This window comes from Ambystoma mexicanum, chromosome 6p (assembly GCF_040938575.1).
Source record: "Ambystoma mexicanum isolate Mex_15411 chromosome 6p, UKY_AmexF1_1, whole genome shotgun sequence".
Taxonomy (NCBI): Eukaryota; Metazoa; Chordata; class Amphibia; order Caudata; family Ambystomatidae; genus Ambystoma; species Ambystoma mexicanum.
The window spans coordinates 1,507,560,842-1,507,585,702 of record NC_090935.1 but is presented as its reverse complement, the minus strand read 5'-3'; the positions used below and the strand labels follow the sequence as shown (position 1 = coordinate 1,507,585,702).

The 24,861-nt window shown below is 48.7% G+C and overlaps 1 protein-coding gene across 2 annotated transcripts in view; it reads right to left on the bottom strand.

Annotated features, from left to right (window-relative positions):
• Positions 1-24,861, bottom strand: part of SH2D4A (SH2 domain containing 4A) — a 575,867-nt gene that overhangs the window by 212,054 nt on the left and 338,952 nt on the right. For both annotated transcript variants that reach the window (XM_069626354.1, XM_069626355.1), the window contains one exon: positions 14,780-14,987. In XM_069626354.1, the coding sequence (XP_069482455.1) occupies positions 14,780-14,987 (208 nt within the window). The remainder of the gene's footprint in view (positions 1-14,779; positions 14,988-24,861) is intronic.

Genomic DNA, 24,861 nt, shown 5'->3' with positions numbered 1-24,861 from the left:
GGCCACATTGCCCGTACCGCTGCTCTCAATCTGTAGTACTGCAACAAGTCAAGCGCGGAGCTGGAGTGCCCGGGGCGCAGTGTTCGGGGGGTAATGAATGAGCCATCAGGATACAGGTCAGTCAGGGCACGATATCCCAGGCTCTCCCAACGTTGAGAGAGGTGTTGGTCATGTGTGGGGGTGAGGCCGGGAAATTGCCACAAGGGGAGCCACTTATAGTATGGGCGCTGTACAGGACTGGGGGAAAGGATATTGTTCCATGCCCTAATCGTGGAAGCTACCGGGTCCCATGGGGCATCCGCACGGAAGCCATGGTGTAATAGGAGGGTCATGATGTGGGTACCGTCACCCGCCATCTTTTCCAATTTAACATGTGGAGGCGGGTTGGGGTGTGTGTACCAATGGGTAGCATGTTGGGCCTGTGCAGCGTTCCAGTAGAAAGTTAAAACGGGGGCAGTAAAGCCCCCCTTCTCATAGGGCAGGGTCATATGTTGCCACTTCTTGCGGACCGCCCCGGAATGCCAGAGAAATTGAGCAAACGCCGCGTGGAGCCTCTTGAAATACTGCTTGCCTGGCCACACTGGCACATTTACAAATATATAGAGTAGCTTAGGTACCGTGATCATTTTTATTAGGGAGAGTTTACCCGCGAGGGATAGAGGGAGATTACGCCACTTGAGCATCTTGGATTCAATGAGCTGCGCCGTTGCTTCATAATTGTCTGCCAGCAGGGAAACTTTAGCCCGTGACACCTGAACCCCGAGATACTTGATCCCAGCCGGGGACCAGCGTAGGGGGAACTCGCAGGACGGTTGCTGAGTTGTTTTAGTGAGGGGGAAGATTTCGGATTTTGAGTAGTTTATGGTGAAGCCCGAATAGGTGCCTATTTTTGCTATTTCTCGAATGATAGGGTCCAAGTATGTGGAGGGTTGTCTGACGTAGAGGAGTACGTCATCCGCGTACAGCGAGATGATTTCCGGTGTGCCCTGCAACCGGACGCCCTTATGAGTATGTCGATTTCTGACATGATCGGCCATGGGTTCAATGGCAAGCGCAAAAAGGATGGGGGAGAATGGGCAGCCTTGTCGGGTACCCCTGTGTAATTCGAAGGGGGAAGAGGGGACGGAGTTAACTAGCACCCTTGCCGACGGTCCCGTGTACAACAGTTTTATGTAAGAAATCATGTTTGGGCCAATTCCCATTTTCTCCAAGACAGCCCACAAGTATTGCCACAAGACCATGTCGAACGCCATGTGGGCGCCATGTGGGCGTCTAGTGTGACTGCCACCGCATCCGCGTTTGGGTCAATTCTAGACAGTACGTTGAATAGGCGCCGGACGTTAAGTGCCGTAGAGCAGCCAGGGACAAATCCGTTCTGGTCGGCATGGACTAAGTGAGGCATAAATGGGAGGAACCTATTGGCAATTACTTTAGCAAAAATCTTCATATCAGTATTAATGAGGGACAGGGGCCTGTAGGAACCACATTCGTCTGGAGGTTTCCCTGGTTTGGGGAGGACTGTGATTAATGCTTCTCTTAAAGAGGGGGGGAGGGTGTGTGAGCGGAGTGATTCAGTCCACACCCCATGCAGTATCGGCGCTAATATGGCAACATGCTGTTGATAAAACTCAGATGTGAGTCCGTCGGGTCCCGGGGCTTTGCCCTTAGGGTGATCCTAGATCACCCGTACTATCTAGTCTAATGAAAACGGGGCATCGAGAAGTTCCCTGGTGCTTTGAGAGATCAAGGTCATAGGGATGGACTCTAGCAGGTCGTCAAGGTCACGGGCCGTGTTCTCTGGTTGGGGGCCGTATAGGGTGGCATAAAAATTGGCAAAAGTGTCAAGGATAGCATGGTCTGACCAGTGTCTCGACCCATTATCATCGATAATACTATCTATACGAGTCCTACCTCCCTCAGAACGGACCAGCCTGGCCAGGGTTCTGCCCGGCCTGTCCCCCTCGCCGTATCTTCGGCGGCCGCAGGGCGGGTATAGTATCTCACTTCACTAAGGGCATGTGCTTCAAATAGTTCCAGTTCCGTCCTAATTTTCGCTAGGGTGGCAGGTGCTGGCTTGGAGGCATACTCTTGTTCTAAAGTTTTAAGTTTGGATTTGGAGAGGTTTAAGGCTTGTTTTATGGATTTGAGGACCCCTGCTTCTTTAGAGATGCACATTCCTCTGATGTAAACTTTGAATGCCTCCCAGCGGGTCCCCTCGGACGTGTCAGAGACCTTGTTGTTTTTGTAGGACAGGTTTATGTCGGCTAGTATCTCCGCCCTAAAGATGATATCAGATAGGGCGTCGGATTTGAAACGCCAGGCGGGGCGAGCCCCCGAGGCAAAACCCAGCTGGATCTGAAGTAGCACGGGGGAGTGGTCGGAGAGTGTGCGCGCCAGAATCTTAACATCGGAAACCCTGCCCATCCGGCTACCTGACAGGAGGAATAGATCTATTCTCGAGGAACTATCGTGTACCGTGGAGTAAAAGGTGTAGTCCCTCTCCTGGGGGTGGAGTGTTCTCCAAGCATCATGTAGATTCAAGGAGCTCATGTGCGTTAGCAGCCGCTTGGCCGCTCGGGTTATAGGTCTCCGGGCCGTGGTTGTCCTGTCTAGGGCCATATTAAGTATGAGATTCATGTCGCCGCCCCATATGATGGGGACATCAACATATTTCATGAGAATGGAAGACACCGTATCCATGAAGTCGGGAGAATCAATATTGGGAGCATACAAATTCACATGCAGGCATTCTTCGCCGGCTAAGGTGCAGTGTAGGATCACAAATCTGCCTTCAGGATCAATGTGGGATGTGTGAAGTGTGAATCCGATTGATTTGTGGATGAGAGTGAGGACTCCCCTGGACTGAGTGGAGTACTGAGTATAGTACCTGTTGGGGCCCCAGGACTGTGCGAGGTTTGATGCCAAGAGTTTCTTAGCGTGTGTCTCCTGCAGCAGGAGAATCTTGACCCCATGCCTCTGTGCATACGCAGTAATTCTACGAGATTTGGTAAAATTGGTCAACCCCTGTACATTCCACGTCAATATCCTAATAGCCATATTAAAGAGTTAAGGGACACCCCAGATGTGGATTCTCATTTTGAACATTAACTGGAGCGCTGTGATGAGGCAGGCCTGCCACCCTGCCGCACCGGTCAAGACCAACCCGCCATTTTGTGGCAAACAAACCCCAACTGTCACTCCCCCCACCCTCACCGCCCAGTAATAACTAGCAGTGTATAAGCAACCACCCTGAAGCGAAACTGCGTGCCAACCCCAACTCGGCAACGCCTGACAAGTAGCCCAAACGGGGCTCGAACACAAACTTACCGCCATAAACGGTATTGCAGCTGCAGTGGGGGCTGCTGCTGCCGTCTAGCCCACCAATATTAAAACTTTGGATGAATAACAACATACGCATTTTCCAGCATTGTTCGACTATTAGAGTAGAGGTTACGAATAAAGGATAACCATGGTTTTCAGAATAGCATGGACGAAATTGGGACTACCGCAGATCAGTGCATGACGGTGCGGCCCAGTTTCTGGAGTAGTGGCCTGGGTTTTGGCAATAAAATCATGTAACACAGGGAGGCAGCTCCCACAGGGTGAGAAGTACTAGCTGAGGTGCCAGGGGCCCGCGGCCGGCCGGCAAGTGGGATGACAAGGGGGGGCAGGCCGCATTGCGCCAGGTGAACAGTGTCACGGCCTCAACATCCGCCATAGGTCAGCGGAGGAACCTAGAGAGTACAAGGTCAGTCGTCGTCCATTTGTTCCTCCGGAGGATTCAACAGGGGGACCTGTGCTTCAATAAACTTAACGGCCTCATCCGGGACCGTAAAGAAATAGCTTTTGTTGCGATGAATACATTTCAGGCGAGCAGGGAAAAGCATAGAGTACTCGATTTTCCTATCTCTCAACATCTTCTTAAGCCCGCTAAATCGGCGTTGCTCCATCTGGACCCCCACCGAAAAGTCAGGGAAAATTCTGATGATTTGGGACTCAAGCCTCAGCTCCCCTCTCTCTCTAGCCAACTGGAGAATGTGATCCCTGTCTTTGTAGCTCAGTAATTTTGCGATGATTGGCCTGGGGAAATCTCCAGGTTTAGGGCGGGGCGCCAGAGGGCGGTGCGCTCTTTCAACCGTGAAGAATGGTGAGAGCTCAGGGTTACCAAGGAGATCTTTGATGAGCTGTTCAACCGCGAGCTCCATTCGACCCTTGAGTGCTGATTCGGGAACCCCCACTATGCGAATGTTAATTCGCCGTGACCTCGATTCGAGGTCATCATTCTTGGCCTTGACCTGTTTCATGTCGCGGACGAGCTCTGTAACTGTGGTCTGGAGGGTATGAATGTGATCCTCGTTGGTGCCAATCCGTTGCTCCGTCTCCGTGAGCCTGGACCAGTGCTGGTCGATTTGAGCGCGTAGGGAGGCGACATCAGCGTTGATGTCGTCCAGCTTTTCATGGAAGGATGCAACGTTTTTTGCCATGGACTCCATCATGGTGGTGAGGTCTGGTTGTAGGGGATCCGGCAATGTCTCGCAGTCTTCCTGTGTCGCAGAGGAGGCCGCAGGATCCGCCTGAGGGGCCGCCTTGGCAAATTTGTCCATAGCGCCCACTTTGTTAGCCCCCCGCTCTCTGTTGGACATTATAGTGGTGGGGGGTCTCCAACAAATCTGGCAGAGTCAGAGATGGGCAGTGGCTGAGGAGTTGCCGGAGGAGACAGAGACAGGGCTGTAGCCGCCAACCTCAACTATTGGAGGCCCAGGGGTTCTGATAGTGTGCCGGCAGGGTGGGGAAGGCGGATTACAGCGTGGCCGCAGAGATGATGTAGGCCAGCAGGGGGTATGCGTGGTCCAGGACAGTGTGGGTCTCGTGGGAGGCGGAGGGCTCGCTGGTCAAGGGAGCTTAGGGGCCCCGCGTATCTTGTGCGACCGTAGGATCACCCACACCGGGCTGAGCCCAGAGCGCTGAGGTGGCAACCAGGCGACAATCAGTTGGAGCGGAGACCCCACACCGCCCAGGGAATGACACCACCAGCTATCGGTCAGTAGAGTGAGTGGGGGCAACTCCACCTGCAATGGCACCCCGCGGCGTGTCGGTCCTCTGTAGCGGCCCCGGCCCCAAGAGATCCAGAGCGAGATGCAGCGAGAGGCAAGGAAATGGGCGCGCGACCACCACCACTAGGTGGGCCGCAGCGCCAGAGGGGAGGCAGGATGCAGGAGCCTCACTTCGCAGAGAAGAAAAAGTCAGGTGGGGGCCAGGCCTCTATGCAGGCAGCCCAGCAGCAAGCAAAGAAGGCACCCAGGCAAAAGTACAAGTGGCCGGAGGAAGCAGGGGCCCGCACCAGAAGGCAGCAGGGAGAATGAGACGCAGCCCCCAGCACCCACCTTGCGGCCTTTGGGGTGGCTCGACCCGCTCGTCGTCTGAAGAATAATGGGTACAGGCCCACAGCTGGCAGCAGTTCGTCGGGGTGATCCACGTGGCAGATTGGAGAAGCTGAGTGGTGTCCTAGCGGTGGCGCCCACAGGATGTGTTCGTTGGCTTCCCCCTCCACGGGGGAGCGACCGCCCGCTCAACGGACGACCCGACCAGCCAGCCCAGGCAGTCGCCGGCACCACAGCCAGCAAGGCCCCCTCAGTTCAGGAGCGGGCGAGAGGTCCGCCCCCCCCCCTGCAGAGGTAGCGGGTCACCGCCCAGCCCCGGCACACGGGGCTCACCAGGCGCTGCAAGCCCGCAGCAGCCGGGAAACCCACCAGACAGCAACAAGGAGGACAGGTGCAGCAGCGGGGAGGCGCCGCCGGCGGTCGTGGGCAGCAGCGCGGGAGGAGCCGGAGCCACAGCTCCTCCCGACAATGGAGATACAGGTGAAAGGAAGTCCCGGGGTGCAGACTCCGCGGGCAGCAGCGCGAGAAGGCACCGCGGGCGGCCGCGGGCAGCAGCGCAGGAGGTCCCCGGAGCCGCAGCACCTCACGGCGGCGGCGGGGCCAGCGGCCTCAAGTGATCCCGGGAGGCCTTGGATGTCGGAAGTGCGGGTCCCGGGCACCGATTCGGCCCAAAATTACAGGCGAGGGTAGAGGACGATGCCGTCAGAAAAATCGTTGCAGTGGCTGCAGCTGGCAGATAGGATTAGCGCTGATATGGCAAGGATTCAGGCGGGTCTCGACAGAGCTCCAAAGCTAAGCGGCCATCTTGCTTGGCTGCTCAACAGCGCCCCCGCTTTAAACAGATTCTCATTGCAAGGGCAAGGACATCAAGAGTGTGTTAGAGATTGAGAGATGAAGGTTGGAAAGGGCTGTGTCATTGTGTGAGTCAGCCAAAGGTGTAGGAGGAGGAGATACAGTAGCGGCGAAAGCCTCCACTGAAACACTCTTCATGGGTGCCGGATGACCGAGAAGGTGGGTGGCAGTGCTGGGGTCGGCTTAACCTTGAGGGGCAGAGAGCAACAGGTGAGAGGAGACAAGAAAGTGGTCAGTCCAAGAGAGAGGAGCGGTGAGAGGGTTGGAGAGGGGGAGGTCTGACGAGATCAGAACATCCAGGGTGTGCCCTCCAGAGTGAGTCGGGCCAGAGGGAAGAATAGGCAGAGGGCCTGGGAGGGGACAGGAGAGGTAGAGACTGCAGCAGGGTTGGCCAGCTCCTTGCAGATTTTAAAGAGTTCGGCCGAGTTGTTTGATGCCTCAGAGATGCGGGCTTGGATAAGGGCTCTCTTCTTGGTGAGAACGGAGAGCCGGTATTGCCTTTGGAGCAGGCGGCAGGCCAGTTTGTCAGAGGATGAACATGAAGCACGCCATTTCCTCTGAGCCACCCTGCACTTGCGTTTTAGGGTGACGAGATCCGAGTCATACCAGGAGTTACATTTGGCTTTGGGCTTCAGGCGGATTCTCATGACGGGGGCAAGGATATCAAGCGTATTAGATATAGCAGAGTGGAGCATGGAGAGGGCTGTGTCAGGGTGGGAGTCAGCCGAAGGGGGAGGCGGGGGCGAGAAGGTAGCAGCAAAAGCCTCAACTGACACGCGCTTCATGGGACGGATGACCGAGAAGGTGGGTGGTAGTGAAGAGGGTGGCTTTGCCTGTGGGGTAGGGAGGGTGATGTGGGAGGATAGGAGAAAGTGATCACTCCAGGAGAGAGGAGTGGAGAGAGGGCCAGAGAGGGGAAGGTCAGAGGAGATCAGAGCATCAAGAGTGTGCCCTGCAGAGAGTAGGCCCATACGGGAGAATAGAGAGTGCGAGAGAGTCGCAGAGGTCACGAAAGAGACCAGTGGGGGGACAGGAGGCATCGAGGTGGATGTTGAAGTCACCAAGAATGAGGAGTTGAGTGGTTGAGGACAGGAGTGAGGGGGAGAGGTCAGCCCACTCAGAGAGGAAGGAGGAAATTCGACCAGGTGGCCGATAGATAGTAGCCACGGTGAGGGAATGGCTAGGAGAGAGAGAGAGTCGGCAGACAAGACATTCAAAAGAGGAGTAGGCCTGCGTAGGAATGACAGAAGCAGGGATCCACTCCGGGAAGATCAGGGCTACTCCCCCTCCAGGACAGTTGGTTCTGGGTTCGGAGAGGATCAGGTAGCCATCAAGGAGGAGACTCCTTGATGGACTCGTGACTGAGCTTGCTGTGAACCAAGTCTCGCGAGACAGGGTACATCCAAATCAAGCTCATTGAGGAGGCGGCAGATGTCCGAGGAGGGTTTGACAGCGGAGCGAGAGTTAAGAGTAGCGACATGAAACAGATTGCCACCTTTACAAGACTTCCGTGGAGGGGTACAGGCATGAGATACGCCCTGCGGAAGTTTCAGATGTGCCAGAGAATGGCCAGAGGATGAAGGAGGAGATGGAAGGGTAGTCAGAGAGGTTGGAGAGGGTACCAGAGATGTGGCGGAGGAAGGAGAAGGCAGAGCAGCCAGAGAAGCAGCAGAGGGTGCCAGAGAGGTGGCGGAGGAAAGAGTCGGCAGAGCAGCCAAGGAAGCAGCAGAGGGTGCCAGAGACGTGGTGGAGTAGGAAGTGGCAGAGAAGCCAGATAGGGGTAGGTAGGAGTAGCAGAAGGAGGAAGGAAGTTGGTAAGACGCGGGAAGCGTCTATCAAAAAGGAGGAGATTGGCCTGATATGATATGATAGGTTATTTATAACGCGCTTAATACCCAGAGGTTTCTAAGCGCGGACCCAGGGATCGAACCTGTGTTGCTCCATGTCGTCTTGTTTCCAAGTCGAGCACGCTGCCGCTGAGCTATCCTCCTGAGGGCCCTGAACCAAGATGCTGCCATTTAAGTAGACATTAATGATGGTCTTGGAGGAGTGGAAGGGGGCCAGGAGGGCCTCATACCGGGTGCCACCATTAACGGGGAGAGGAGGAAAAAGGAGTGAGAACAGAGACCATATGGGGAACGGGGAGGGGTCCATTGGCCTGAAGAGCGAACGACAAAGAGAATGTCGGTGACGGTCTTTCTGGAGTAGGTATCATCGATAGGATGGCCTGGGCTGGAGACCAGGATGTCCCTTTTGAGCTTCTTCCTACCAGACTTAGTGAGAGGGATAGGATAGTCGATTAATAGCAGTTAGAGAAGATAGGGTAGACAGAGAGCCTCAGGGTGCAGGTGGAGGGTAAGGGGAGTCAGCCCAAGCAGGAGGGGGGGGGGGTCACATGCTATGGGCAAACAGGAGGGAGGCCCACGGGGTGTCACACACAATAGAGGGGGCAAAAAGTAAGTACACCACAGAACAAGAACATTGGAACCTTGCAGGGCCCTAGCGTGAGTGGAGAAAAACAGTGCAAGCAACAAATGTACACTGCAATTGTACTCAAGGGCGGGAGAATGCAAGTGCAAGACAGAAAACAAAGCTGCTAGTCATAGGGGACCTAGAGCGGAAGAAGAGAATGCAAGTGATGCAGCACGTAAACAATACAAAGGTAAGCCTACAAAACAAAATACGCAAGTACTGGTAATCCAAGGAAACCTGGAAGTAAGAGGAAATGCATGCAATGTAGTGTAAGGACAACACAATAGTCACAGTATGAAAGGGCATGGAATGCAGAGACACAAGTAGGGAACAACACACTTGTTGCGGCTCAGAGGCCCCTGAAGAGGAAGGAGAGGAGGGAAGTGGGCCTGGGGTGCGTGGGGAGCAACGCAGAGAGAGATGTGCTAGGCCAGAGGAGCAGGGGCAGTTGCATGGGAAGCAGTGCTGAGAAGGATGCGCAAGGCCAGGGGACCAGGGACAAGTTACGTGGGGAGCAACGCAGAGAAGGATGCGGTAGGTCGGGGGAGCGGGGACAGGTTGTGTGGGGACATACATGGTTCGGAGACGGTGGAGCTGGGCCCAAATTGCGAGGGAATGCACGTGGCGTGAAGACGAGAGGGGCCTGGCCTAAATTGTGAGGGAACGCATGTGGCACAGAAGACCAGGGGAGGGGGCCTAAATTGAGAAGGGCACAAGCGTAGGGGAAGGGAGAAGGGCGGACGTGGGGAACACTTGCAGGGGGACAACGTGTGTGCAAGAGGGAGAATGTACCTCTTGTGCCTCTGACACTGAAATACGAGCAGTCCTCTCTTAGCTAGATGACAAAGGCAGGGAGCACCACATATGTTTCAAAAGTCATCAGCTTAAGGAAAGAGAGTTCAGGTGGGCCACAGTGGAAAAATAGTGTTTTTCAATTGTGTGGGCCCTTATGAAGGAGACCCTACCTTTTTGGGACTCGCTTCACTATACAGACTGAGGATAAGCCCTAAAAATGGCTAATGAACATGAAGGGAGAGAATCCTAAATTGCTCAGGTGGTCCAAAAGTCTTCAAGGCTTTGACTTTAACATTGAGCATAGGCCAGATACTCAACATAGCAATGCTGATGGGCTGTCCAGGATGTATAAATGACTGGAATAGGAAACTCATGCAGGCGTAGATTAGATCCACCTTTCTGTAGTCTTGGCAGCGAGTGTCAAAAGAGATTGGGCCTCATTATGAGTTTGCCTGTCTGGGAACTACGGTACCGGTAAGCTTGCCGGTACCGTAGTTCCCGGACCGGCAATCTACGAGTTGTGCTCGCAGGTGCCTTTCTGCCTGCCAGGTCGGACCTGGCAGGCAGAAAGGCACCCGTGAGCACAGCATGTCGGATGCACAGGCACCGTTATAAACGGTGCCTGTGCATCCGACCTTCCCATTCCCAATCAGCCCTATGGGGCCGAATGGGAATGGGGAGCATCTTTTTTCCGGCGCCTGCAAATGGGCAATTACCGGGTCCGGCGGGGCCGGAATGCCCCGGTAATTGCCCATTCGCGGGCACTGGAAAATACTGCAAGTTTGGCAGCAGCCTGCCGGTTTTACCGGCAATGCTGCTGCCAAACTTGTAATGAGGCCCAATTGTCTTTTTGCATCTTTCCCTCCATAGATTCCTATGGGACCCCCATTCTTTTTGCTTGTTTTGAACCAGGTCCTGACTTTTTGGAAGTCAGTAAAGGCTTCTGTTTTACTTCCCTTGCCTGTTTTGCTCATCCTTATAGAAAAACTGACTAGTTTCTAATACTGAGAGACTATGAGCCTCATTACGAGTCCGGCGGTAACTCGCCGGTGCACCCGGTGGGTTGCCGCCAGACGCTTAACACCCTTTCCGCCGTCTGATATCCTGGTGCCACCGGGACATTAAACGTCCCGGTGGCTCAGGATGTCAGGCGCTGGAAAATGTTAGTCCCCATTCCTGTGGAGTCCCATAGGACGGTCAGACCTATCGGGCGTTAACGGCCCCTGCCAGCAGAGTCGGAGTGTAGCGGTCCAGAAAGGGAGCTGTTACGTTTCTACCGGCACTCTTATTTCCGGACCGCTACACTCGTAATGAGGCCATATGTCTCTCTTCATGAATTCTTGTATTTTTACAATTGCACCCAACACCTTCCAGCGATGTGAAGTTAGGCTACTTTGTATGCTTATCTTTTTTTTTAATGTAATGGCTTTTTGGTACTTTGACAATGTGCATTGGACAAGCTGCTGGCAGCTGTGTGATTTTTCCATTTTCATGTTATTTTACTTGTGCAGTTCTCCATTTACCACAAATGGCTACTACGGGTGGCTGTGCCGTAAGATGTTTTGCTTGTTCTCTGGCCATATTGTTCTTTGGTCTTCTTCCTGCCTCAGGTAAGGAAATGCCTTATATGGAAATTCCTTTCCTGTGGAACACTGTGGCTTTTGTGGGGCAATGGGATTTGTGTGTGTGAGCCAGAGCAAGTGGCTGGGACTGCCTAGCCCCAATCTGTATCTCTGGTGCCTGAAAGTCTGCCACTCGGCAGATGTGATGACCGGTGGTTGTCCCTGATTATTTAACCCTTGGATGTTTGAATTGTGGAGATCCTTACCATTGGTTGGCTTGTTCCCAAACCGAATCGTGCATAAAAGATGGGCTCCTGCAACTGTTCATCAGATCATTATTGGCAACAATACGTTTATGAAAAATAGCAGCCCACTGATGCCCCAAAGATGACCCCTGCAGCAGACAAGCATCAACTTGATTGGTGTCCCGACAAAGCCCTGCTCCTCTGTGCTGATCTCAAGAAGGCCTTTGTTGGTGCTTTGAGCCCTGGAGCAGTGGGAACAATCAGTCTCGACCCCTGCTCGAGGATCTGTGCCTGCTGAGCCTTCAGAAGTGTCACGGAATCAACCGTTTCACTGAACAGCTCTCTTCAGGGCTACCTCGCTGCAGCTGTCTCCATTCCGAGCAGAACCATGGAATTCAGTATTTTCAGCCGTCTCACTCCAAAGAAAGCTCTGCTGGGGTTGATCAAGTATTTGCCATTGTAACATCGCCTGTCACCGCCTGGCTGTGCACTGCAACCAAATGTTGGGGTAGATCAATTTTGTCCAAATAGAAAAGCGAAATTCACATTGCACGCATCCTATTAATGTTAAGAATGGATGCAATATTGTTACAATGTTTTAGTTCTGCAAATATCTAGGATAGCTAATTGAGGTTTGTTAAGGTTTACTTTTAGTGTTATTTTGTGTCTAGTGTGATACATTTTAGATTTGCATACATGTAGCAACATAAATCGTGTGGCTATAATATGGGAGCACATTGTGCAACTTAGCATGATGAGATTTAAAACACAGACGTTTGATATAAAGTGGAAAAAGGTTATACAGTAGTTTTGAACACACGTTCATGAAAATAAACAAGCACACATTCTTGTTCGGGAAAACTGGATGGCCGAGGGGGAAGGTATCGGTTGGCAGAAAAACAGCTGCAAAAACATTGTAATGGCTATATGAAGCTGAAATAGAATGGCCCATGGGTTTTCACCTTAGAAATTGTTAAGCGTGGCCGAAGATGCACCTACCACCTGGTACTGTCAATCTAGGGTTAGTCCCTAAAACTGTAAACGGTTACTGGGTGCGGAGATGACCACGGGCCTATGAGAGGATCAAAAAGATTAGCAGGGAAAAGATTATAATGGGAACAGAGGCCAAATGGATTGAACTGGTGGTGGCATAATGAAAGGGCGCGAGAGTACGCCAAGAATACATATTCAGAGTGTCAGAGTCAAGTTAGTGCCCGATCAAAGGAGCCTTTCATTAGCTCTCTATAGCCTCATAAAGTGCCAATGCATAACCAAGTGTGTCAGATTTAGTATTGCAGGTCTGTGGCTAAGTGGAAGCTTTACTAAAAATGTATTGTATGCCATGTTAGGGTTGTGTGCCTTGCAGAAAGAAACCAAAGACGAGGGTTGTGCTTGTATTTGCAATGTCATGAAATGTGTATGTCTAAGGAGTTGGTGACACAGTGAAGGCAGCCAATGAGATAGTGGGGAATTAGATTTCCTTGTATAGTGCCAATACATTTTTATTCTGGGTAAAGACTTGAAAGGGAACATGAGCGAAATGTGGGAGTGTGTTAACTGGTCTGGAAATGTGTATATACTGTATCTGTTCTGTGGTTCAGGAAAACTCAGGCTCAAGGAGTTGTCTAGACTTTCTCCCAGCGGCCATTGTGAAATCAACTTAGTTTAATGACAACGTGCATTCACTTCTTGAGAGGGTGGGCTATTTTAGGGTTCAGAGATCTGAGGCCAGCCCATACACGACCAAAACTAAAATCCCATGATAAAAAGTATCTCTGCTATCTAGAAGTCTAGATGACCCTCATGGTAGGAAGAACAAGCCTACAACAAAATCTGTAACCTACACAAGTGGAGACCAGAGCATCACAAGCCATAGGGGAAAGTGTACATACCTGTTGCTCCCCCCGTCTCCTTAGGGTATTTGGGCGTAATGTCCTGACCCTAACTCATTTAGACCTGCACTTTGGTGGTGGAACTTGGGTTAAGAATCCTTTGCTGGGCTTATCCTAGTGTGTTGGATTGAGAAGAGCACTTACCTGAATTTCACTGAGCTTTTATCTAACTTTGAGGACTTGCTATAATAACCATCACAGCCCACTGCATTCTTTCTATATAAACCTAACTGTAAAAGGTATACTTTGGAACTGGTGAAATTTGGGCACAAGACCCAAACCATCTCAGGGTTGGACTTATTAAGATTAAAGGAAGCTGTTCTTGTGTTGATTCTGACGAGCTCTGCCTATTTTTCCTTGCATCTGACTACTCACCTGCACTGCACTGGTAATTGATTCAAATGCACTTCTAGTCTCCTAATGCCTAATGTGTATATATGTTTTATAGGGTTTTGTGTGACAATACTTACCTGTGATTTTTATAGGATCCGTGTGTAATTGATGACCTAATAAATACATGTATTTTTATATACTTACTGCCCAGCTTGAATTACTGGTGTTGCTCTGTGTAGATTCATTGTAGCCCTAGAACACGTTCACACCTTTCCTGAGACTAAGCCTTGACTGCTCAACTCTCTTATCTCAATTCGGTTTTGACGAACCTCGCAGTGTCTTACCTGTTAACCATAAAGTTGCCTCCCAAAATCCTCCCACCAGGGCCGATTTTGGAAATTCTTCTTACCAGAATCAATCAGCAGGGACGTTGTGTTTTTGGAGTCATTCTCCTGTGCCCTAGTGAAGCTGCAGCTCTGCAAGCAGCTGGCGATCCAAAAGAAGACAATGTGAATGGGCTTGGCACACATATGATAACACTAATATAAATAGTGACAATATTTCCTTCTACCCCAGTCGATGCAAGCCTTTTTCCTATGCATATCAGTAATGCCTTATGTGGAAACAAAAGGATTGTGTCCCTGGGATCAACAGGCCAAACACAAACATGATATAATACAGAACTCAAGTGGCAAATACATGACTGTAATGTAACAAGCAGTGGGAAAAGAAATGACAAAGTAGCTGACTGGCACCAGAATCCCTAAGTAATTTCTATCTTCATGAGCTCTGGAAGTAAGCTAAAGCTTTTTATAGCCAGACCTAAAATAAATAGGAAATTGTACTCCTTGATTTGCATTCTTCATAGAATTATAATGTGTCTGTGAACCCAGCAGATTATGTCTATTTCGTCTTTTCTGCAGAGACATGACAATTCATGGCATCATCAGTAGTGATTGAGCATACTTTCCCTGCCTATTTATCAATAAAAACACCATTAGGTGGACAGTTGTCTGTCTGAGTCAGTCCTTCGATGCCATGATACTTTGAGGACAACCTATCCTTTGAGAGATATTATTCTTCATGAGTATTGCACGCAAAAGTGTAGTCCTGTTTTCTATTCTACCATGTGTAAATGACAAATACAACCCATCGAAAACCCAATGACTTTATTTCTGAAACAAAAATCATGCGTCACTCTTTGGCCAAACAAATTCAAGCATTGTTTTCTAAAGTTCTGTTTGTACCTGTTAATAGTTTCAACCTTTGTCTTCAAATCTCTTGGTTTAGGTTTTGGTGGAATTGGAGGTCGTTTCACATCTGCCATCCCAAAATTGTTGGCCATTGTCGATACTTTTCCTTTCTCGATGGCCTGCATAGACAACCTCTTATAGTCCTCTTTAGCACTTCTGGCAATAGAACGCCGGCGTTCATCAGCTGCTTTTGACTTTCGTACTGGAATAATAATTTTTAAAAACATTTCTGTTTGATTGGTGTTCTGTATTTAATTTCAATGTTTGGCATTAACCACCCAAGCAAATACAAGACATACAAACACATTTGCATGTCTGTTGTTCTGATTTTTAAATAAGCTTATCCTTGAAATCCTTGCATTGAGCTTAGACTATGCTATTAAAGAACTATCACAATTGATTAACGTTTACGGCTGATACAACTCTAATGTTGAACATGCATACCAACAAACTGCATACATGGCATGGATTGAAAGATTGACAAAAACATTTATGCAACAGTAATTCACAGTATCAGACTATTTGCATTTTTACTTTTTAACATATAGCAAACACAGTTAAACACATTATCCAGAAACAAATGTAGTCCAACAAAATACGAAAATGATCAGTGCCTAGCTCAAATCCATCTCCTGTAACAACTATGGTCTGGTTCACTGTTGCAATAGGCTTCAAGGACTGGGCTGAGGTAAAACGGGGCAAACAATTTAAGTGCCAAGGGCGAGGTATCTCGTCCTTGGGATTACCTCCCCAGTGCCAAGGACGAGATAGCTCGTCCTTGGCACTTAAAGGGTTAATGAAGGAGACAATGTTAGAAGGCTTTGCATGGTGAAATACTGAAATCACCAAAAAGGCCTTGGCACTGGGGGGGGAAACCCATGGCAGTTATGGTCCCTGTCTGACTGCTAAACCACCTATCCACTCAGCCGCTGCTGCCTTAATCCCAGTTTTCGTCTTGCTATAGATTCTGATTGTAAACTTTACTGGGCAACCTCTAGATAGGGAGTAACTCGTACCCCCTCAGAGATGCACAGACCAGTTTATCTGCTGCGACTCTGAACCGTCTCTCCACCAGCGGTGGCAGGCTTACCAACGGACGCTACAACTGATGGGTGAGCTACAGTGGCCCTCATTTAGACAAATCCCTCCCACAACCTGAAAAAGATTCCTGCTGGCACTGCCAGTGAGAGGGAAGGCATTATTTTCTAGGTCCAAAGGGTGGGCAAGAAAGGGTACTAAGTGAAGGCATCGATTTTTCAAAAGTCCATTTTAGAAAAGACTGATTTCGAAAGACCGCTCAGAGCGGACTTTGTAACTCGAACTGCCATCCCCTGAGACGCACACAAGTGCGCACAAAGGGTGACAGGCACGGCGGGACAGGAAAAGGGAAGTCGCTGGTGGCCCAGCTAAGTGTTTTTGGGAGTGTTTTTTGTGTGTATTTGTATGTGTGTGGATAGGATCAGCCAATTTGTAAACACCTAGCCACTCTGTAGAAACAAGGTCTAGGGTTGTAGAATGTTGGCTGTAAGAGCGCGTTTATTCTATCCTGCCCAGTGTGGAGACCAATATACACATACACACATGGACCACAAAGAAGAAGTTTGCAGATCCCTGAAAATTTAGAAAACCTGCATCTCTGTGGAGAGGATCATCCACTTTGTGAATGACTAGGCTATTGTGTAAACTGGATCTAGGGTTTTAGAATGCTGCTGTAGGAGCTCCTTCAGTCTACCCGAACATTTGTATTAGCATACACACACATTTCCAACTGTTGTCATGTTATGGCCAGGTTCATTATAGCAGTGCTATTCCTTGATTCTTAGCTACTTCTATCATGTAGTAACAACATCAACGATTGTGGGGAAAAATGTGGGCAAATATCTGTGTTTCTTCATCCGTGGCTGTTTCCTCTGGCCCCAAGCAAAGAAATTGAAGGCAGTTATAAACGTCCCATCTCCTTGCACTAAGAAAGTATAAAAGGCCTTTATAGGGCTAAGCGCTTACTACCAACACTTCATGCCTTCATTCTCTATTCTGGCTGCTCCCCCGAAAGAGAAACAAAAACGCATTGACCAAATTTATTATGAGGGGATTCAGACAAACCACCATTGAATTAACAGCTAAAAGATGCTTGTGTAATCCCCACTCGCTGAAATTAAGCCTATATTTTGTATGCTGATGTCTTCAAGGTAGATCTCAGAGTAGAGGATGGAATAGAACATCCAATTGTGTATGTGAGCCAAGAACTGTTTCTGCATGAAAAGGATTACACTACAATAGACTCACAGGCTAGGGTAATGAGACGTCTTTTAGCTCTACAGCCTTAGGCAATCTTGGTAATCCCTTGCAAAGGCCATGAACAGAGCAATGTCGATTTTCTTAGCAGGTTCCCTATCGGGAACACAAGGGGGAGCTACAATCAAATGGAAAGGGAGTATTTTGAGGTGCCTAAATTCCTGATGCATGTGGGGGAAGAGAGCCACCAGAGACTGAGGTGATCAGGCCACAAGCCAATGTGCCTTTCAGAGGTTGGTGGAGGAGGGATCATGCCAGTTCACAGCCCCCAAAGATGTGGTTTTTACCTAATGGGCATCCTGTTGCAAAGTTCAAGACTACCTTTCCCAAGGGACAATGTGAGACAAAGTGATAAAGCAAAGGTCAGAGGAACAGCCGGTAAGGAGAAAGGAATTGCAGTTCTGTGAACTCACAAATTTCAAGAGTTGTACAACAACAATCTAGATGCTACCATCTTGAAAGTGAAATAAAACACCTATCAGGCTTGGAAAGCAAAGCTGCTGACACTGTTCATGTTGGCACAGATTAAAAATAATGTCAGGGTAATATAGGCCACTTTCCGTGATTGAGTAATCCAAGCTGGTGCCACAACCTCCAGCCACCTGCAAACCCTTGTAGGCCCACCCCAATGGCTCAAAAGCTATTACATAATTAACCAATAACAAACTTTATCAGCAAAGTGGTAATGAGGGATATTAAAACCAATTATGAGAGTACCCAAACAGATTTAACAATTCAAACATCTAGGATGAAAAAACAATTGGGGGCAAAAGCGGAAGACAAGTTCCTTGCCTGGGAGTTGTGGTGGGCTGAAAGAAGTAAGACATTATGACAGATATTTATTGAAATGAGTATAAAGGCTATTTTTCCTTGTTGCTAGAGGAGTATCCCAGCCTATGTAAATAACTAAATGTGCTTGACAATCGTCAGAAGTACCAAAAGAATATGTCCACTGTCCAAAGCTAGTTCTAACTGACCCTACCACTATTTTAACTAACTTATATTATACCAGGAGGGTATCTCTTCTCTTCTAGTTTTGTCTAATGGAGAATGTCTCTTCTTTATTCCAAAATTCTATTAAATAGGACATCTTTAAATAATCTCTTGCCACCTGAATTAGTTCTTGTAACTCTTTTACAATGTTCTTGGGTTCTATCTCCCCTTTTCTGGTAGTTTTTTGGCAGTTCTTTTTATATCACTCTTTCGTATACTTTGACCCAGTTTTATATGTCTTCCTGACTCTTGTAACTCAGGTTTACCCCACGTGGGAGATACCTTTTTGTGACTTGATTCTCGCTCTCTTCTGGGGTCGTTCAACTCAGTTAATTCTTCTTTGTCTGGCTCACTTGTATTCATTTCACATTCGCATTCATGGAATACTTGCTCTAGTTTGTTCCTCCGCTATTCTTATCTCACTCTCTGGAGGAGTCCTTCCACCTCTTCCCAGGGAATTTGGGCCAAAGTCTTAATGCCTTCTCCTTCAAGCTTATTTTGTATCCTCTTTATCACCGTAGCACAGTTCCACTTAAATTGTTTTATATTTACTGACTCGCCAATTTCACTGGGATGAGTTTCTCCCACTTTATAACTATGTCCTGACAGCCTCTCGGTTCTCCCGTTCTTCCGGTTATCTCGGGTTTTGCAGAGGAACGCTCGCAGGCTTTGCGCTCGCTCGGGTTCTCTTTCTCCACTCCGGTTCTCATGCTTCTTGGTGCTGCCAGTAAGCCATCCTCAGTTCTCGCTCTTGTTGCGACCGGGTATAGCTACGGGTAACAGGGCATCTCGCTGTATCCCTAACTGGGTGGTTTCGGCATTTTTAAGACGTTGTCATGGTAACGCCACCACCAGGATTAACATTTACTTCGCTTTGGTTTCTCTCTGCCAGTAAGCACAGGGCCTCCAGCGTGTCCACGTGGCGTTCAGGAGCATTCTGAGTGTCGCGGGCTCTGTGCTCTCCTCGACTCCAACCTCCTCCAAGCGTCATGTTGGCACGGGGCTTCCCCTGCTAACTCTCGCCTCTCTCTCTCTCTGTGCTTCGTCTCTCCTCAGGGTGCTCTCTCCCTTCAGTCTCTTTCTCTCAGTTATTTGTATGTCTTTTCTTAAAGCGACAGATCCTTTTCCTTACTCATCAAGGTACAATTTTGTTTTGTCTTCACCCAAGTCTCTGGGTGTTACAATGTTCTTCAGATCTGATAGTCGCATATATGTTACTAGGTTGGAGGGTCTAGAACGTTCCTCAAAGGGAACGTTCTAGTCTCTCAGAGTGAGGTCCCACTTGCCCAGACCCCTAGGGAGGGTCATGCGGAGCTGGCTCACCTCTCTAGCCTCAAAGGGGTAGGCTCCCCCTTGGGGAAAAGGGTCAAATACCCGTGATTCATCATAAAGTATAAAGGAGATTGAGGAAACTCATTTGGAGAGAAAGTCCCAAAAGAGAGACACCCAGGAAGTCACCCAGAGAAACCTCCGGAGAGATCGTCTGAATGGCTCCCAGAGTGTACAGAGTAGTTTCCACTTGTACCCTTGAAACAAGGGAAAACTCCTGTGAGAAAGAACCAGTGACCATTTCCAGGTGGCAGAAAGTAAAGGTGTTCCTGATTGGACTAGTAACAAAAAGGCAGTCCAGGCTTGGATACCTTTGAAGGAGAGAATCAGTTCTGGGAATGCTGAAAAATGTAGCGACATAAAGGAAATTGGAAAACCAAAGACAGGCGACCCACCAACGGGCAGAGGTACAGGAGGGAGAACCTGAGCCTGTAGCAAGAGGGGGAAACAATGTGATCTACCTGACAAGTGCCCTAATGGGTGGGGAAAATACTACTCAATGCTGCTGTCAATCCTGAATAGGAGAAAGCCAAAGATGCAGGTGGGACCTGTCTGTGTACTTAAAGAAGCTTAGGCACAGGCGGGACCTGTTTGAACCTTGAAAGAAACCTGTCTGAAACCTGAGAGAAAGACTCAGGAGGGACCGGTTTTAATCTTAAGAGATAGTGGAGATTCAGGAGGTGCATGCTTGAAACCCTTAGAGGCTGAATGGTGAAGGACAGACCTGTTGTGAAGCTAAGAGAGAATCATGGTCTAGTCAGGACCTGTCTCAAGAGCAGAGCAGGAGAAGGTTCAGGATGGACCCTTAGAAAGCCACTGAAAACCAAAGGGGCTAGAAGAAGGTTAGAAGGTAGTGAGGCTGACATAGATATAAGAAGCAAAGAACTGTGAAACCTGAAATACTGAAAGTAGATAGGCTAGAACCAGACTTTGAGTACCCCCTTCCAGGTACTTCACCAAAGTATAATTTCAGTTTGTTGTTGTAGACTAGGGATGGACTTTTAAGAATAGGTGTCAGGGGCCCCTATCTGTGGGGAGTCTTGCCCATACTAGAAAGATCAATGAGGAATGCTGCTGGTACACAGGAGCAAGCCACTTCACATGGTAAGGAATGTACTGAAGCGGTATAGTCATTCCTAAGTTCTTGATGCCATCCTGTTGCTCTTAGCCCATTCCGATCGAGCCATTATCTGTGTTGCAACGCTTGGGTGAGTCCTTCCAGTGTATTAAACATGTGTTTGTATTCTCATTCCACTCTTGTAATTCTTCCTTGTTGTTCCATTGCCTCCTTTCTGCTCTGCTTCTTGCTTTGACCTTTCCTCCCTCTCCTGGCTCCTCCGTAGTACGCTTCTGCATCCCTCATCATGTTTCCATTGCCCTACTGTTTGTCTCCTGCTCCCAGTCATCCAGAGAGTCCAGCCAGCATTCTTTCTTCTTTGAATTTACTCGTGGACTCCTGCCATGCTATTTGCAATACCACACTCCAATTGGACTGCATTTGAGACCTTCCACAAGTATGAAGACATCATCTAGATGGCCCAAGGTTTTTTTCTGCAATTCAGGGTATTCCCTTGTCAGGGAGGATTCCCTAGTGGTTACTCTGCTCCCCTTTATTTTCTGCTAATTGAAGGATGACATGGTGGCTGCTGACAGGGGGTGGGGGCCAGTCTTAGCTCTACACTTATCGACATACACAGAGGATTAAAATAAGGTTGCCTAATGATAACAGGTATGGACTCTAATTTTGGCCAATACTTGGAACTTTGTATAGGATACAAGCTGCATTATGTTTAGAGTGTTGAAACTTGGCCATATCCTTTGTGACTTTCTGTTTTAGATTAGGGTGTTTCGAGGGGAGAAACAGGACTCTGAAGATCAATCATTGAACTTTCATTTGGAAACAGCACCACTAAGGTGCTAATCACCTGGGAATCTACCACAGTTTGCTTTGAGAAACTGCTGCACTGTGGTATCTAAGCAAATCCCTTTTTAGTTGTAGCATTTCCTTTATATTCTGTGCTACATCCACATATTACTTCTGTACCTGAAACAAAGCATGTTACCCAAACCCCACATATTATGTAGATTGCTTCAATGTCTCGGCCTCACCAAACAATGCATGACTCTGCCTGCTTCATGGAATTGATGCAGTGAAATCACAGCCCATTGACACCACAGCATAGCCGGCCCTGCTGCTAGAACCTCTGGAAGGGGTAACGGGGGCTCAGCTGTAGGTTGCATTCTCCTGTCCGAGTAAATGGTGTCACAGTTGGCCTTAAAAATACCCAAATATCAAAGATGAGTTCAACAGTGATTATTTTCAATTCAGTCAATAATATGACAAAGTAAAGGTAGAAGGTTGAACTCTGGCACACAAAGGGCTGTCCCACACTCTTCTCTCATGGGCGTCCCACCTCACTAACCCAGGCGTCCTTGTAACCCAGGTTGGATTCTATCTGTAGTTATGCCTACTGTCTAAGGTTCTATTTATGGTGAGGGCCTTATGGCAAAAGTGTTATCTGTGCGACTACCTCCGGGGATGTTCTAAGTTTGGCCAGACCTACCACTTGCCCAGGATTCTCAAGATAGGAGTGAATGGTTTAAGTGGTTTAAACACCCTAGTTCAGCCTCTCCCTCAATAACTCCATTTCACTCCTTTCTCTGATCTCTCTCTAGTCTACTCTTGCTCTTCCTCTTCCATCCTATCTCACTACCTCTAATCATCTTCCAGTCATTTTCTCTTCTGCTCATCCGATGTCCACTTTTTCTCTCTGCTCTTCCTTTTCCACTCTACTATACTGTCTCTGGTTGAACCTCCTCTCCTACGTCTCCACTTTGCTGTACTCTCCCTTCACTACCCTACTTGCCTCTACCCACTACTCCTCTCCCCCACTCTACTCTCCTCACCCCTTCACTCACCTCTTCTCTCTCCACTCTATTCCCCGCTCTCCACTTTACTCTCCTCTCCTCCCTCCACTCCCCTTGCACATCTCCACTCTACTCTCTTTCCTCCACTCCATTCTATGTTATATACTTATTTCACTCTGACAAATCATTCTCCTCTCTCACATTCACTTATCCTACTACACTTATCCTACTACACTATCTCTATCACCCTTAACGCAATCTATCAACCGTGCACTTGTACACAGCCACAGTCTTCCAATCAGGTATCACTCTCTCTCACAACCAGCACCTCAGCTAAAACACGCTCCACAACAATCTCTTTATCGCTCCGCTCCACCATCCTTCACCCGCCTGGTCTCTCATTCAACCTCTGCTGCACCTGACCGTACCTGAATACCTCAAGCAATGTCCGAATCTTGTGGGTTTTTTATAACCCTCTTTTCTCGTCTTCTTTGTCCTCCACTCCCCATTACGTCCTTTGATCACATGCTTCCTTTGCTCAATCTACCTTTCTTGTTTCTCCAGATATTTGGCCACAGCTGCGGGAAGGTGGAAAAACCCTTAGCATCTTGATCCCCTCTACTTTGACATGTTTTGACCAAGCCCTGTGTTCTACTGTAAATGAATATGGCTTGAGAGCTAGGAATCACTGTAAGATTTGGGGATTGGTGCCCTTGTTTTTGCCCATGCATGCCAAAGGGGCATCATCTGTGATCGGTTTGAACCGGCAACGGCTATGTAGTATCTTAGGCTGTGGATAGCGCACTTCACTGCTAGACATTCCAGCTCAAATATAGGATTTCTTTTAATGGGAAAGAGCTTCCAACTAACATATAGGATCATTCTTTCATCCTATTTTGGACTTTGGGTAAGACTGCCCCTAAACCCACAATGGATGCATCTGTGTTGTAGTATGAATTCTTAGGATACATCTGGCATGGCTATCACTGGGCTCTGACACAATTGTGCCTTGAGTTCTTCAAGTGCTACTTGTTGCAGCAGACAGGGTTAGGTTTGGCATTCAAGGTTGTTGCCAAGGAAGAGAAGTTGGGGATAACCCTTCTATAATACCCCACAAGACCAAGGAACACTTGGATATATTTTTTTGTTACGGAATATGGAATAAGTTTAACAGCCTTCACCTTACTATGATGAGATAGTAGCAGACCACCCCCCCCGAAACTCAAGATATTTCACGGATGCCTGTGTTAAATTGTATTTAGATGGGATTGGCTGTGACAGGCAATCACAGATGATGGACAGATACTGGAAGTGGTCTACCCACGTTTTGCTATAGAAAACAATGTCATCTAAGAATACCCCAGCAAAGGTTCTTTGAAAGGTGGACGGTGCCCCCTGTAGGCTAAATGGTAAGACTGTGAACTGAAATAAAGCCTCTGCTGTAGGGAAAGTGGGCCTCCTTTGGCATCTTATTCAAGTACATCATTGATACAAATGTGTTATCTCCTAGGGTCAGTTTGTGTATTCATAGCATTGGATATGCATTGAAGGTGGTAATTGTATTAAGCTTTCTGCAGTCTATGCAGAAGTGCCAGATGCTGTTTGGTTTTGGCACTAAAACGATCATGGAGGACCACCCACACTGACCCCAAGGTCCACAACTTTCTTGAGCTCCTCCCTAATGATCTTTTATCTTGCTTTCAGTAGTTGGTAAGGTTTCAACCAGATCACTTGCCCAAGTAGGGTCTGGATTGTGTGAATGATGCCCTGCACTCTTCCCGGTTTTGGAGGGAACGCATCGGGATGTGCTCCCAGAAATGTTAGGTCTTTGAGGGCGGACCTTGGTAAATGTAGTGGTATAGTCACCCCATGGGTGCTAGTTGGCAAAGGGTTCACTCTGATGCTATTGTCATTTAATGCCAGCACCAGAGGATTTCTATTTTCGTGCCATTCCTTTAATTTGTTACTATTATATAGCAGTGATGGTTTCCTTTGGTCAGCCTGCAGGACCTTATTGTCATGAACCATTGTCTACGTCCTTTCTGGACCTCCTGGTCCCTGACTCGCAGGGGATTGCATGCAGTTATCCTTCCAACATGGCCGCCCGGAACAGAATACTCCGGATCGGTCTATGCGTTCCACGCTGCTCATCCTACAAAAGGGACAAGCCCTCGTGGCTCTCCGCATCTCAACGCTACCGCTACCTGTAGTCGGACGTGCTTTGCCGGAGTTCGATCGGGGCTTTCGCTTGATTCCTTGTTCCCAGTCCCTTGAATTCCCTCCTGTTCCCTTTCCTCCCAATCTCCTGGAAAACCTTCTGCGCTCGATTCACAGTCTTCCGTACCTCCGAGCGTACCTTAATTACTTCCTGGAATTTCCCTGGACTTGTAGAACGCTCCTGGAAACTGAACAGCTACGCTCACGCTGGACGCCGAAGACCGGCGTTCGGGACTATACATATCCCGGACCGTAAAGAAGAAGAAATCCCAGAAGGTCGCAAGTACACAACAGAAACAGGTGAGAAGGGGAGAGACTTGTGACAGATTGAGACGCCTTAAAAACGATACACATTCAGAGATGGAAGCCGCCGT